This window comes from Manacus vitellinus, unplaced genomic scaffold (assembly GCF_001715985.3).
Source record: "Manacus vitellinus isolate BGI_N305 unplaced genomic scaffold, ASM171598v3 scaffold_93_pilon, whole genome shotgun sequence".
Taxonomy (NCBI): Eukaryota; Metazoa; Chordata; class Aves; order Passeriformes; family Pipridae; genus Manacus; species Manacus vitellinus.
Window position 1 is genome coordinate 738,210 of NW_021940884.1, and position 16,182 is coordinate 754,391.

At 44.5% G+C, this 16,182-nt stretch overlaps 1 protein-coding gene across 6 annotated transcripts in view; it reads left to right on the forward strand.

Annotated features, from left to right (window-relative positions):
• Positions 1 to 4,346: 4,346 nt before the first annotated feature.
• The window catches only part of TNRC6A (trinucleotide repeat containing adaptor 6A), a 42,587-nt gene continuing 30,751 nt past the window's right edge, over positions 4,347 to 16,182 (forward strand). For 2 of the 6 annotated variants that reach the window (XM_018086379.2, XM_018086384.2), the window contains exons 1-4: positions 4,347 to 4,423; positions 6,576 to 6,611; positions 13,437 to 13,527; positions 15,514 to 15,535. In XM_018086379.2, coding sequence (XP_017941868.1) covers positions 4,347 to 4,423; positions 6,576 to 6,611; positions 13,437 to 13,527; positions 15,514 to 15,535 — 226 coding nt within the window. The remainder of the gene's footprint in view (positions 4,424 to 6,575; positions 6,612 to 13,436; positions 13,528 to 15,513; positions 15,536 to 16,182) is intronic. The other 4 variants (XM_018086387.2, XM_018086388.2, XM_018086382.3 and 1 more) reach the window with 2 other exon arrangements.

Genomic DNA, 16,182 nt, shown 5'->3' on the forward strand with positions numbered 1-16,182 from the left:
AACACAGAGAATTGCCGTGTTGACGAGGAGACTGTTTCCCCTTGTCTGTCAAATCAGCTCATTTAGATTATTTAAGTCAAGAGCAATTTTGAAAACAATCTGTTTCTCCCGTGACAGCGGCTTCGCCCCGTGTAATGACTGAATGGAACGAGCGGCTGAGAGTTATTGATGGCAAAGTCTCACGTCCCCAGACCTGCGCTGCTCCCAGCACAGCCCCAGCTCTGTTTTCCCCAGGCATGAAGTAGATGGTATTTTCTAACATGTCGGCTTCCCGACTCCACGAAAGCCTTGACAGCAAACTGCAGCTGAAGGGCGGAGGGGATGGGAATGCTGAAATGGCGCCAGCTCCCCTTTAACTGTTTTCAGCCAGTGCATTTCTCTGCCTCCTGCAGTTTGTTCTCTTGCTCTGATGACATGAAAATCCTAATTAAAAAGTGAATGGGGATGTGATGATGGGAGGACCCGCGTGCGTGCCAGGCTGGCAGGGTGCAGGTGGCGGCTGCTGTTGCAGGGAGAGGATATTTGGGGATCGCTGCCCAGGAGGGCATGTTTGCCGAGTGATGAAAGTGTAACTGCACAGATCATCCCTGGCAGCTGCCTGAACACGGGTGGTGTGTTTGCCCTTGAAGAGTTGTTTCCATTATTTCTAATTTCTGATGTAATGTATGACCACAGTGCTGCGGAGCCATTCAAACACACAACAGAGAAGGTGGCAGGGTGGGCAGGAAGCACTGCTGGAGGTTCCTCCCTTCACACACTGCCCTGAGCTCTCCTTCCTGCTCAGGAACATGGTGGTTCCTGGGAACAGTGATCCCATGAGGGTTAAGGATTTATCAACCCTTTGGCTGAAAGCAGCTCCCAAAACAGGTGGTTATGTATGTCTTCAAGCACAGGGTGCTGCTTTGCTGTCCCTTCGCTGGTAGAATCAGGAATCTGAGGCCTTAGCAAAGAACTCCCAAGGTCCAAGCTTCAGTGAATACCAAAGGACAAAGAATGAACTAAATAACTGTAGTAAGCAGGAGAGAAGGTCACTCAGAACCTCAGTTCCCAAATAACCTTAGGCTCAGTGCAGGTTAAGGCTAAAACCAGGAGTGGGTGGTGAACATCAGAGTGCTGCTTCCAGCCAGCTGCCTTGACCTAGTACCCCTGCTTTGACTAACAGGCTTCTGCATGGGTGAAGCTCAACCAGTTCTTCCAGAAGCAAATGTTCTTCCTATTTGAGGGTTTATTAATTTCCCTTCTGTATCCAGGAGTTCACCAGCCAGTGTCATATGTGTCAGAACTCAGCTGAGCAAAGTGTTACCTGTGAGGGTGAAAGAGGTAAGAACATGACGCTGATGGAAGAAGATGATGGGGTAGGTAATTGAGGGTTGGTTCCTGCAGCTGACATTTACACTTATACACTGATTATAAATATATATACACTGGTTATATATACACTGATTTGCTGACAGTGTATAACCAGCTGCAGCATTTACAGCACAGAATGGAAGTCACCACTGCAGCAGTCTAGTTGCTAGGAGCATGTGCATAAATAAAATTAGAGAACAATCTAAAATAATAAAGAAAGCTGCAGACCTTGACTATGAATTTTATTGACAGTGGCATAATACAGTTAACAAACTGACATAACAGGAGTACATAATGCATTCATCAGCCTTCCCAACTGAGGACAGACTTAACAGCAGCCCTCCTACACCACGTGTAGTACCTCCAAAGAGAGATGAAACAGGGCTGCTGTGAATGGAACAGTGAGAGGGAGCTGAGTCAGACTTCAGGAAATAATGGCTTTCAGTTACACACAATTACATGACAGTCCAAACTTTTTCATATGAAGAAAAATAAACATGACCAAATTAATTCAAACCAATTTCAAACTGCCAGTACCCTTTAAGTCCAATCACTTTATGCCTGTGCATTTTCAGCTCACAGCAATGTACTCTGCATTTCTGAGCCTCTATGGACAAAAATACCCTCCCTGGCTACTCTGCATTGTCATAAACCTCATCTTTAATAATGTATGATCTTCTTCAGTTGAAAAACACTGTACTTCATTCATGCAGGCAGAGACAGTGGATACTGCAGCAGATTTCCAGGGACAATTGCTCATATGCCCAGGGCATCCGTTCATGTCACAGGAGAATCAAACAGCATTCATTTTTTCACTAGCATTGACAAGAACTGAAGCTAGGCTGGTAGATGCTGGTGACAATGTGCAGCCGGGTGCAAAGAGAGAGCAGGAAGTTCCCTACCCCAACAAAACCTTGGACAGGGAGTGCCTGTCAGATGGAGAACTGTTCACTGGGACTTGTCTGCTCTGTTTCACTTGTTCCTGACATTACTGCTCTCAGTTCTCATCTCTTATCCTGTTCAGTCTTTTGACTGGCTTGATTTTCCTAATTTCTGGGATACTGTTACTGAAGCCAAGTCCAGTAACACAGCGTGGCTCATATACTCCTCACTCTTCATTTTCTGTATTTGAAGTTACAGTATCTCTGTGTGTTTTGGAATAAGCTCTGTGTTCACTTACATCAATCTTTCACCAGGTTTGCCAGTGCTGGGGACTTTTCTATTCCCTCCCTAAACCCAACAGAGTCAGTGGAAGGGTAAGAGAAAGGTCTCTGGTGGTTATTTACACATTAACACTCTTTACCTGCCAGTTATTGGTGCCCCAAGCTTGGTGCAGAGCCGGGCACACTGGCAGTGCCCTGGTAGAGCTGCCCAACACATGGAAAACACGTGGAAATGGATGTTATGTCCACCCGTGTCTTATCCTGCATTGCTTGTGGAACAACTGTGCTGTGCTGAGGGCGTTTGATGAGACAGCACCTGGAATTCCATGTATGTGCCTGGGAGAGTGAAGGAACATGTCGGTACCCGGGACCTGTCTGCTCCCTACGGCTCCCCGACAGGAGGGCACAGTGAGGTGGGGCCAGTCTCCTCTGCCGTGCCTGCAGTGACAGGACCAGAGCAAATGGCCTCAAGCTGAGACCAGGGAGATTCAGATTAGATATCGGAAAATATTTTTCACTGTTCGGGTGGTCAGGCACTGGAAGGCGCTGCCCAGGGAGGTAGTGGAGTCACCTTCTCTGGAGGTGTTTGAGAGGCATCTGGATGTGGCGCTGGGTGATGTGGTTTAAGGGTCACAGTGGTGGTGCTGGGTTGACAGTCTGACTGGATGATTTTAAAGTCTCTTCCAACCCTGATCACAGAATCCCAGAATATCCTCATGTGAAAGGGATTCACATGGATCACCCAGTCCAACTCCTGGCCCTGCCCAGGACACCCCAACAGTCCCACCCTGTCCCTGAGAGCGTTGTCCAAACACTCCCTGAGCTCTGACGGCCTTGGGGCCGTGACCGCTGTCCTGGGGAGCCTGGTCGGTGCCCAACCACCCTCTGGGGGAAGAACCTTCTCCTGATACCCATCCCAGCCCCCGTGACCAAGCTCGAGTGGCAGCGATGGCGATGATTCCGTTGCCTCCGCCTGACCAGGGACCGGGCGCGCGCCAATGGGTCGGGGCGCCCCGGAAGCGCGGCCGGGCGGGTTCGCTTTCTGCGCGCGGGGCGGGCGGGCGGTGGCGGGCAGGAAATGGCGGCGGAGCTGCGGCTGCAGCTGCGGGCCTCCGCTCGCAGCGCCGGGCTCAGCCCGCATAGAGCCGCCGGCCGCGCCGGGCCCGCGCCGGCCGCCTCCGGGACGGACTTCGAAGCAGCTTTACATACATGAGGTACCGGGAGCGCGGGCGGCGCCGCCCGGGCCCGCGCGGGGCGGGGACGGGACCGGGCGCGGCGAAGCCCGGGCGGCCCGTTTAGGGGTCGGGTCGCCCTCCGCCGGGTCGCGGGGCCGGCGGAGGGCCGCCCCGGGGGGGGGGTTCCGCGGCGCGCCGCCCAGAGCGGTGTTCCCCATCCCGGGCCGGGCTCTGCCCTCCCCGGCTCGGGGTTCGCTTCCTGCGGCCGCAGCTCCGGGGCCGCCTTTTGTGGGGCACGGAAGGTCCCGGGGCTGCGCCGGAACCGGCATCCGCGGGATGAAGTGATGCAGCAGAATTGTTCTCCTTAAAGTCCTTGAAAGGGTGAAGTGCAGGTCGGACGGAGCAGGGCTGGGTGTTGGGGTGCAGGTAGGACACGCAGGGATGGGTGCCGTGCTCCCGGAATGGGTGCTGGGCACAGGGCACACAGGGCCGGCAGGGCAGGCTGTGCCCGCTCCTGTCCCGGGACACACACGCACCGCTGCATCCCATCCCTGGGCGATCCGTGTTCTCCCTGCTCCCTCCTGACCAGCCCCACCTGGAGCTCCCTGTACATCCTGACCCCGCACCAGTTTTATTTTCGTGCTGCATTGCTGTTGACATGGAAACCAACACCGCTTTCTCTTCTAGAGAATTGGAAGCTAAAGCTACCAAAGAAGTCGAAAGAAAACTAAGCAGGTAAAAGGCTCATTTAAATTCCCTCCCACAGTTTAGATGGAGAGTTGGCCTTGGGCTAGAAATAGTTGTGGGCTTTATCGGGAGCTTTAATCTCTTGTTAATTGTAAAGATAAAAAAACCCCTGAATTGGAAAACGTTCTCTATTGAGTAGAGAAATCTCTGCAAGTTTAGTTAGTTCTGCAGACTAAACACCTTTTTAGCAGGGTTTTTTTTTTCCGAATAACAACACCAGGTGTATAATAGAGTGTCTTTAATATGGGAGGTTTTTGAAGAGAAAAATAACTTTTCTGCTCTAGGGCGTAGTACCTAAAAATAACTAAAAAATAAAGGAAGAGTTGGTGGGTTTTTTTTCTATACACTTCAGGCAAATATTGTTGGGAGGCAAGAAACAATTGGTTGTGGCAAGAACTCAAATAAACTGTATGTTGCCGTAGAACTATTGGGTCTTTGCCTCTTTTGCCATGAAGAGTTAGTTGGTGAATTTCCCGTTAGCACGTAGTTTGTAGAATGAAAAGTTTGTAGAATGGGCAGGAGTTCAGAGTCATGTTGAATTAAGAATTCTGTGCCATCACACATCATTTTTCTGTTTAAGTAGTTGTTTCTTCTGCACCGTTTGCTTTTAGTCCTGTGACTTTCCCGCAGATATCTGCTCTGTTTTTTACATTCTTTGATTTCAGCTTTTGTCCTACTTCCTTTTTGGGTTCTTTTTCAGTTAGACCTTAAAGGGCCTTTTGCTAATTGTTAAAGGGATTTCCAAATGTGCCCAAACCCTGAATATAGCTGATAGAATCCCAGACTGCATTTTTCCCTCTTTCCCGTGCCTGAGCAGTCTCCCGCTTCCAGGCCGAGTTAGGATCACACTGTGAAAACTGCTTTGCTTTCCCCTGCTGTCAGGATTTTTTTGGTAATACTCTTAAACATGAATAATTTTTCCCATGTTGTTGTTGAAATAAATACATGGAGTAATTTTAACACGTGGAATCTTTAAGATGCCTTTGGCACATTGCTGTTAACCCGTCAGGGTTCTGTGAAAGCACTTGGTGTTTTCTCGATGACAGAAGTGATTTCAGAACTGTGTTATTTAGAGTGACAGAGTGCTAAGTTCAGAGCAGTATTTGGTGCCAGTCTTAGTAAGTCAGTAGATCTGCACATTTTTATGACCTTAGCAGAGATCTTGTCACGCTGCAGGCAAGGCCAAGAGTGACAAGAAGTGAAAGAAAACTATAGATGTGCCAAAATTCAGTGCTTGGAGAGTAAATCGTACTGTGGAATGGGTCCCTGTGTCTCTCTGACACAGAGGGGTATGTTTTATTCATTGAAAAGATTCAGAACTGGTTTGAAGTTCACATTGCTGCCCCATCTGGTTTATGTTTAGCCAGGGAGCCCTGGTCGTGTGAGCACACAGCTGATAAACCGTGATGTGCCTGCGCTGGACGGGCCTGGTTAATTGTTTTACGGGGGTAGAACTCAGCAGATAGCCCTCATTCTTCCTCCAGTGGCATTATTTACAGTCTTATTAAATTTGCAGTGACCTAGTCAAGATGTAAAAGAGCACATATTCTTCCCTGGGAAGGTACATAGCCCTGTGCTATAGTTCATGTTAATCTCAGATTTCACAGTGTGGATGTAGACTCTGAACACCATGGGACACTGGGTTTGCTTCGTGTGTGTTCTGAAGTCACTTCTGGAGTTTATGCTTATAAATTAATGGGTAGCAAATATTTTTTTATCTTACTGGGAATATTGGCCTAGACTGTAGGTTTGTGACAGGATTAAGTATTACAGATTTCAGTACAGCTTGCTTATCCAGTTGGAGTGATTCCTATTTTACACTCAGGATTAGCATTTGGCTTGCTTGGCCTTTTGAAAAAGAATCCTCATTTGGTCTGTGTTCTCTCTAGAATTCATACATGCCTAGTGCTGCACAAATATTCCTGGTCTCAAAAATAAGCTCGTGACAGTAATTCAGACAAGTCCATTGCACACTGTTAATGTTACGAGTCAAATGTCACCTGTTTGGGCAGAACAAGAGCTATCCAGTGTTAACTGGGGACATCTGAGAGTTAAATTTGGTTAAAATCAGGACTGCTAAAAATCACCATTTAGTTCTTCTGATTTAAGCAATAACCTTTCAATTCTGTTTGGTAAACAGGGCTCTCCTGCCTCATTTATGTGGAACTGAGAGAAGGTAAATATCTGAAATACGTTTACAATTATTTTCCCAAACCCAAGGGTTTGTCTTGTTTCACAAGCATGCAAACCATAGGGAAGAATCTCCATGGCTTCCATTCATCTGTGATTCTGCTCCACATTCCATCTGCATTGGTTGCAGACTGGCCATGTTTTGGGAGAGCAAACTTCTCACCTGTAGATTTTATCCTTGTATTCTAAGTTGTTACTGTACAATTGATTTTTATGGTTTTGTGTTACAATAACTACAATATTGCTGTGATATGTTCCTTATTTGCTGCAGGAGTAAAAAAGAGATGGCTCAATGATAGAGACATAGAGAAACAGGGAGAAATGCAGTTGTTTGTTGATGTTTAAGCAGTTGGTTTTCTGTTGGGTTTTGGGAGGTGTAGTCTTTTCCCTGAGAAACTTCTGATGGAATGATGTCTGCTGTGAAAGGGGAAGAGTTTACTGCAGAAAAAAAAAACATTCTATTTGTGCTTTTCAAGACTTTTAGAGACACTTTTGCAAAATTACACACCCCTTTCTCCTCCACAGACACTTTTCCAGGTCATACATAATTGTCAGGTGGTCCCCATAAGGTACCTTGTATTTACTTTTGCGTTTTGGGTCTCAGAGCAAAGCCCTGTGCAGAACAGTGCTGCCTCTGCAGCAATAAGGCTGCAGCAGCCTGGGAGTGGGTCAGAGTTAAGGTGCTGGTTTTGAACAGTTGTTTGGGTTTGTGCTTCTGTTAGAGCCTCCTGTGGTATGACCAGTGTGACTGTGGAGGAGCAGTTTAATCTGCCTCCTTCGGTCCCTCATTTGGTACAGAAGATAGGGATTGTTTATGGCTGCTGCTGGAGTCTTGTGGAGTTGGATGATAAACTTCTTGGGAAACAGATCTGTCTTTTGTCTGCTTACATAGCAGTGAACATCTCGGGTGAAACTTGAGGACAAAACTAACACAAATGTGCCAGAATTATGGTGCATTTATAGTGCTTGTAGTTGGGAACATTGTTCTGATGAGCCAGCGTCTGTACTGGGAAAATGGGAAAGCTGAATGTGTTCCAGGTAATTGGTAGTGGCAGACATGGTAGGTGCAATTCTAGCACTTCACTTTTAGGGTGATAATTTAAAGACTGAGGTATTTAAAAGCAAAAAAGAAAGTAGCTGATACTCATTTACTAATTAATTATTCATTGAAGTATTTGTTTCAGTTTTTAGCTTGGCAGCACCTCTCCTTTCTGTTAATAGCTGGAAAGAACTAACACACATACACGTCTGTAAATGAGTGGGTTTGTTTTGTTCTCACTGCCTGAGGCTCTCTGTGCTCCCAGGAACACGCTGGGTGGGTTCAGGTGCCAGAGCATTTGTTGGGGTTTTTTGTTAACTTCAAAGTCCTGGTGTCTATTCCATGAACTCTTCCCAGTGCAGTTGGCTGTTCTGTGGGACACATGGATAAAGGAACTGTAGGATCCCTCTTTAACCAAAATACACAGTTTATAATTGATCCTTGTAGAATTCTGGCGAGTAGAAAAGCTGTTGGTTTTTATAGAACCTGAGAAATCATTTTTATTGGCAGTTGTATGTAATTGTGTAATTTCAAAAAATTTAAAGATTAGGGAACTTTTATGTCAAAATATAAACAGTCTCAGCGACGTTTTTGGAAGTGTGTGTAGAAGATCAGCTGTAGGTTGAGCACATGGTGCTTTGCAGAATTGTTAAAGACCTTTTGATTCCTGATGCTTACCTGTAGTTACCTGGCAGTGTTCCACCTGTAGCACTGCAAGTTAATTTATAACTAGAAGAAGAGCAAACAGTGGAAAGAATTAATTTATTTATTTGTTTCACCCAAAATTTATTTTATGTTTGTCACTGGAATTTTTAGATTGGTTTCAAAAGCCTCTGTGTACAATCACTTCTAATTCTACCTTGTATGTTTGCTCCATGGAGTATATGGGAAAAAGGTAAAAATCCATAGTTATTTTTTGCCTTCAGCTGATAATCCAGTTGCCACCATGTCCCCAGGTGTCACATCCACATGGCTGTTAAATCCCTCCAGGGATGGTGACTCGGAATTCTTGTAACCATCATTTCCTCTGTGAGGTGACAGAATTGTGATTTTATTGTGGCAAAACATGTTGCCCTTTGGTAAATTGTAACAGCAAAGATAGCAGTGCTGCACAAACATTAATTACTGCATCCTCAGCCTGTGTGCCAGGGAGTATATGGGTGAACTTGATTTTCCCCTTCTGCAACATAAGAATAAAGGTTAAATATGACTCTTTCAGCCCAGGTATTTTTACAATGCCAAACTGGACCTTTAGAAATTAAAGATTAATAGAACTCTTTTTCAAGAATTAAAGTAATGAGTGAAACGTGATTTGATATAAATATTGACCTGAAATGTTTGCAGTTTGAGCATGAGAGCTTTTTCTAGTTTCCACAAGCCAAATAACAAATCAAGCCATACAAAAATAAAGTGTCTTGCACTCTCTTGATACCTGTTCTAGGAGATTGAAAGGCTGGGTTTGGTTTTGATTTATTTTTTTTTAAATGGCTTAATTGAGGAAAACATTTTGGTAGTTTGTTAGGATTTTTCCCCCTTATACAAGGAATTGTACTGGGGTACACACCTGGAGCAAAAAATCGCTTTTAAAAAAAATGGTAAATATTTATCTGACCCTCGGTCTGTTCAAATTTATGCAGATAGCAGCAGTTTCTCCTTGCACATTCTCAGAGCCATCAAATGTGCAGTCTCTCCTGAGATCAAGATCCATTTTCATTTGGTCTCATTTGAAAATAAAGCACCTTTCAAGTTAAGCTGTTGAAACCAGAGGCCTTTGTTCTGTCTCCGATGTGGATTTCCTATGGCCGGGGTGTTTTATTTTCGCTTGATCTAAATTGAAAAATATGGTTTGCATTTCTGCTAAGGCCATTTAACCTTGAGCAAGCTAATCCCATTACACAGGAGGAGAAGGACGTTCCCTGTGCATGTGTTTGGTGGAAGTGGGGTGGCTGATAGGGGAAATCAGGGGCCTGTTGGTGTGTTTCTGTTCTCAGTTGGAGTGCTCAGGCCTTGGCTGGGGCCCGCTGGCAGACCGAGCTGAGCGTGGTGCTGCAAACACTTTGGCCACACAAGGTCGATGGATTAAATCTCCCAGATACAGGGAAAAGCCCAGCAAAAAAACTGGTTGTTTTTCTGGCTTTGTGTTGTTACCACAAGGCCGGATTCCTGTGGTGGTTCCTGTTCCGTGCTGTAAAGGGCCACGGGGCTGCTGTTAGTTTGTACACAGGAACAGGGAGCCCTTAGTCAGAGGTGGTGAATGGGAAATGCTACATTCCACTCCTGTTTCTCAGGGAGCAGCATCAGAAATGGAGCTTGTTTGTTACATGTTCCAATGGAGGTGGACTCGGAGGCATCAATCCCATCATTTGCTGTCTGGTGAGAGGGCCATGGATTTGTGTGTTGGAAAGAATAAGGGAGAAGACACTTCCTGCTGTCAGATGAAAATTCAGGAGTTCTGCCTGACACTCTGAAGACTTAATAGGCAAATGTGAATTTGTGTCTCAGGCTTAAGTTTATGTATGAGGGTGGGGGATAGGCCTGTCTTCCTTGGAGGGTTCAGTTTTCAGGGAAGAACAGGAGCAGGAAGGGCTTTGCTGCTGCTGTACAGTGGGTTAGTTTTGCACTCCAGTCACTAAGATTCAATGTTATAGTGGTAATTAATACTCTTAAAAACTCAGCATGAACTATAGGTGGATAATTTTTATCCATTGGTTGCCTGGAGTCCTGATCCTAATCATCGGAGGTTTTGTGTATCCTAAGCTGGCTTTGTAATCTAGAATGTTTTTCTAAATTAGATGAAAATCAGATGTCATAGAGTGTCATAATTTAGGAGTTCTGTTGTTCCTGTGTGAAAACAAACCGATGATGCTGTGGTAGAATATTCCAGAGATATTGGTATGTTAGTTGTTAGCATCTGTATTCTCAAAATGAAATCCTGTTGATTTAGCTGGAGCAGGATTGATGAGTTACTTTTTTTCCCTGTGAAAATACTATTTTGCATTCTGCTTGTTCTTGAACGTGCTACAGCTTTCTTCTAAAAGCGGAACAATTTTTCAGTTAATGCAGTTTTGGCATGTGACAGACTGAAATTTGTTATACAAAACAAGTGCTGGTGGCTTTCTTAGCTCTTAGAGCTCTCAGAGATTCTGTAACTAAGCTTTTGCTCCAGCAGCCAGTCCGAGGGGAGGTCCCAGCCTGGGTGTTGGCAGGGTGGGCAGAGCTGCCTACGGACCATGTCCACCGAGGAACTGAGGCTGGGAGAGAGAAGGGCTGTGGGAATGACCCTCCTGGCTGAGGGAGGAGGACACAGTACTCTGCCTTTTCAGCTGGATTAGGCATCTCCTGCTGTCAGTGGTACCTCAGGAAGTACTGAATTCCTGAGGAGTGAACCATTGACTCTGCTCTGTATGGAAGGGAGCTGTAAATGAACTGGGGGTCGTGTTGAGAAGGAGCTGGGACCTACAGAACCTGTTTCCTCTACACTGATTCCAGACCTGGTATTGTTCTCCAACTTAAATTGCCTGTTAAAAATTGGACTGTCCCAAATGAGCCCAAACTGAGGATCAGTGTCACCAACTTCCCTTTGGTTACAAATGCTCAGGGCGTGAGACAACAAGGGACAAGACTGACTGATGTGTCACCTTTGCAGTGCACAGATGTCACTGCAGGTTAATCATTAAACTCAGATTTGCACTGCATCCAAGGGGTTGCTCTAAGTGAAACTGGCCAGCTGGAGTTGTTTCTGCAGTTACGTGACTGACCTCTTAGTTGTCCCTGAAATCATTTTTGAGACCCAGTTGTAAATGCAAAATTGCTTGTGCAGTGAGACAGTCCTTGATGAGTCTTGCAACCAGATGATAAAGCTGTGGCAAAATGCAAAATAGCCAGGTTGTGTTTGGTGGGTTGTGATTCCTCTGGCAGTGCAACTGAAACACAGAGGGGGCTCAGAAGTAACACTTTTAGATTTTTTTTTTTGCATATCTTAGCAATTCTCAGAAACAATTCTTTCTTAAGAGAAGTAACTAATGCTTGCTGTCTGTTATTGGAAAATCTTAAAAGCCGGAATTTGGTCTGTGGAAGCTTCTCAGAGCAGGGGTGTGTCTGTAGCAGGTCAGTGTGTGGGTGGTTTGAGTGCTCACTGTCAGAGCAGCTCTGCTGCTGGTCAGACCTGCAGGACCAGGCTGCTGCTGCTGCTGCTGCTGCTCACACGTGCAACAGGAGGTGCTGGTACCTGGAACAGCCCCCTCGGAGTGGTAGAGGAGAAAAGGGATGCTGGATGTGCAGTAAAGCACTGTTATTCCAACAGAAGGGAGCACTGGGGAAAGAAGCAGGCAGTGGCTGGAATGGGGTTTGCAGTGAGAACCAGGATCTCTGCAATCAGGGATTGACAGTAATTGCTGTTGGTGGTTGCTCTGTGAGTACATTCAGCCACTGAAATTTAAATTTAAGTATAACTGGCATTTTATGTAATGGCATTTACAATGTGGCATTGTCCTTATTGGGAGGAGAACCACCTTCACCATCTTGCTGGAGAACTTCAGATCAGGACAAAAAAACAATTTTAGAGCTTAAAGGTAGAACTGAAATGGGCAGCAGTAACCTGGGAGCTGCCTCTCCCAAAGGAATGGTGGGATCATAAATCAGGATGAGGATAACCTGCTGCTGGGTACCAGAAGGAGATGACCTGGTGAGCTACTGTTCAGTATCACTTACACTGGCACCACCTGCACGAGAGCAGTGCTCAGAGTGCTGCTGTTTGTCTCATTAACCAGTGAGGAACTTATATGAATATGCTGCAGTGGAACTGGGCAACTGGGAGCCTGAACTCACATGTGGATTTTTAAAAAAATTAAAAATGAAAACTCCAAAACTGACACCTGCAGTCACTTTGAAAGGGACCTGAGCTAAAAGTAAAATCAACTGGTTATTTATATATCTAAAAAAGTAATGAAAGTTTTAGTACTTGTGGAATATCTTGTAGTTTAATGCATTCAATTGGCATTGTTTCTGACAGATACCAAATTATCTTGTCTGAAAGTGTGGTTATGGGCAGTTTGGGGTTAAAAAGGAGCCCAGTGTTTCCAGGCAGAGGCAAGTAGTGACTGCCCCAATTGACATTGTTAGTTCTTTTTCCTCAAAAATCTTTTGAAGTGTGTTTTTAAACAGGGTAAGCTGGACAGGGATGTTGCTGCTCAGCCTCCAGTTTGAGCACAAAATACCGTGTATCAAGTGAATTTAGTTAATGCACTGAGTTTTGGGTTCACTTTTGACAAGTTGCAGTTTTGTCTGTGGGTTGGGGAGCTCTAAAATGGCCCTGTTGGTGCCAGCTGTGGTCTGACAGTGCCCACACTCAGGTGGTTCCTGGCAGAGGTGGTTGGGGGTGAGGGAGCTGGTGCAGATGTGCAGGGGGTCTGTGGCTTTGGCTGAGTGTGGGAATGCTCCGGGCTGGGATGTGCCAGAGCTCAGCTGTACCAGTTCAGGTAGAGATTAAATAACATCTGAATTTGCTGCCTTTTGAATCTTATTAAAGTCTAAGCCTTCCTTGTAAGCTCTGGAAGAAAGAACACCTTACGTGTAGCTTGACACCACATCTGCTCTTAAAGTCCTGTCACTTGTGTCTTGCAGTGACAGTGACAGTCCCTGTAGAAACAGGATCCAATTAGAAGCAAAATTCCCCAGTTCCTTTTGTGTCACTGTGAAATAATTGTTCTAAAATGAATCTAAGTGTGTACAGATTGTATTTTGGGAGAGTTAATTACAAACTGTGTGGTTCAGGGATTTAGTGCAAGAAGAGGAAGAACAGTTGATGGAAGAAAGGAAAAAGAGAAAAGAAGACAAGAAGAAGAAGGAAGCTGCTCAAAAAAAGGTATGTGGAGCACTGAAAAATAAAACCCTGTGCTCAGGGGTGACTTGTTTCACCCCGCTAGTAAAAACTGATTTAGCTGTTGTTTCTCACAGGTGTTTTCTTGTTAATGTAGTGTTTTAGATTCAAATGTGCTGTCAGTTATATAGTGGTAACTGTCATACTGAACAATGTAATTGGCTCTGTGTAGTTTCTTACAAGACTAAATTCTCTTCTGAGATGACCCTTGTTTTTAATGATTGTCACTAGAGGCGGTTTTAAGTTTGAAACCTCTCTCTGTAAATGCATTTATTAGTAGAATAAAAGTACCATTTGAAGGTAGTGGCTTTCAGCTGTATCCTTATTTTAATATATCTTATTCTTCAGTATGGAAACATGTCATAAGAGAATTTGTAGTAGGATAGGTGGATAAAAATGAAAATATTGATAGCAAAGGTGTTTAGGGATGGAAACATCACAGGAATGCTTGTAAACACTTCAGAATCCCTGTTTACTGACAAGGTGCACTTCATTGCCATTGATTCTAAATATTGACCCTGAGCTTGAGAGGAGCTTGTAAATGTGGGTTTTAAATATGTCCGTTTTGGGATTCTTTGGCTGGTGGGAGCAGAGTGAACCTGCTCAGCAGTTTTCCTGTGATTCCATTGCCTGATGCTGGATATGGCTCTTAGGAACACACTGGTTGGTTTTACCTTCCACAGGCTCGCTGGCAAAACCTGCAGAGTCTTGAACCGAGCACTTTGGAAGTCCTCAGCTGAAACATGTTCAATGTTTTTTTTCTTAGAGACTTGCACCTCAGTGCAGAAGGCAGTCAGGAGCCTGGGCTCAGCCCCTTGCTCTTCAGGGGTCTCTTTGGGTGCTGTGGATTGCCAGAAACAGCAAAAAAAAGTTTTGAAAAGTTCTGAGTTGTCTTATTTTCCTGTTCATGGGCCAAGTGCCAGGCAAATGATTCGTGGGGTCACAACTGGGGAGAGTTCAAACTATGTACCCTTTTCTGTCAGCATAAGAAGGTGAAAAGGAGGGGGTTTCTGTTAATGTGCCCTTGATTTCCTGAAGAGAGGCAAGGTCGAGGCACTGAAGAGTTGTGGTTAAAGTTTCAGCCCTGGCAGTGCTAATGTCTGAATCTGGGCAAGTCTGACATCAAACCAGTGAATCCATTAATTCTTTTTGCATTCACACACTCTCCTTTCTCTCCCTCCTCGTGGATTTTATTATAGATAATCACACCCTCAGTATTTTTGCAAGTCTATTACATACTGCAGATATATGGAACATCACAATTAAAATGAGTTTTATGCAGCTTCCAGAGTGACTGCATCAAATTAAATCTCATTTTGTTGTGGCAATAATTGATTTTAAAAGTGAGAACTCTAGTTTCAGATAGGAGGAACTATGATTTGTGCTTTTGAGAGGGGCTTTCTGAGCACAGTCTCACTGTGGTTTATAGTTAGGAGCACACCACTGAGGTGCACTAACATACAAGAAATGTCTCTGTCCCCAGTTTTATGCTGTGTTAAAGTTTTATTCAAATAGATCTTTCATCTTGGCCATACCACAGGTGTAACCTGTTGAATCTTGGAAATGAAAGACTTGAAGCTTTGGCATTTGCTCTCCTACTCCTTTCTTTTTCCAGGTCCCTCCCCCTTCCCTGCCCTGTTCTGCAATAAAAGTGGTGGCGGCTCTTTGCTTCCAGGCACAGTTTTTAACTCACTTAAAACATCTTAATTTGCAAGTTTAATTCAGTCTGTTTCATGTAGTTATCTTTCAAATTAATTTTGTCTTCTGTAACATTTAAACAGCTTTTTAGGCATAAGGAATAATAGGCCTGGGTTGGTTAAAGAGATGCTTCTGAAGTAGATAATTAAATAACTTGAAACCATATTAAAAGAGGAAAGTCAAAAGCTAATGTTGCTTTATGAAGTGGCACGTGCACATGTGGTTTCTCTCTTATCTGCACAAATCACTGACACTTCTTTTTTCTTGTTCTAGGCCATTGAACAAAAAATCAAAGGTAAGTTACTTTACAGTTAGTTTTACTCTGTGTATTTTTTCTGTGGTTTTAAATGTGTTGAATCAAACGTGTCACCTGAAAACTCCTTTCAGAAGTGAAAGGTGGGATCCTTGAGACTTCAGCTGCACTTTTTCAAAGTGACCACAAAAGTTTAGACAAGTAATGGCAAAGGGTTTATCCAGGGATTGGACTTGCTGGTCTTCCTGTTTTCCATTCTTAGTTACTTACACAGCACCAAGCATAGACATAATACCTGGAGTTCTTGTCCTGGTTTGCATTTTTCCTTCCCCTTTTTTGCCTTGATTGCAAGTGCACAAACACTTAAGGAATGACCATGTATAGAATGATCTGTTTGAAATTTAGGTTCCAGATGCTCTAAGTGCAGCTGGGATTGGGAACACTTGGTAGACAAGTTATTGATATAACTTTAACTCTTGCTTGTGAAGGGTTCATCCTGCAAAATGATCAAGATGCCACTACCTGAAAGGTGTCATTTCCATGTTCATGGCAGGTGGGAGCACTGCAGTTATTCTGAATATTTGTAGGGTTTGTGCAAATCTCCATTCCAACCAGCCCCTAAAAAGGAGAACAAAGATTGTTTTCACTTTTCTCTTGAATTTAAAGAATTAGGAAAATATCTAGATTTG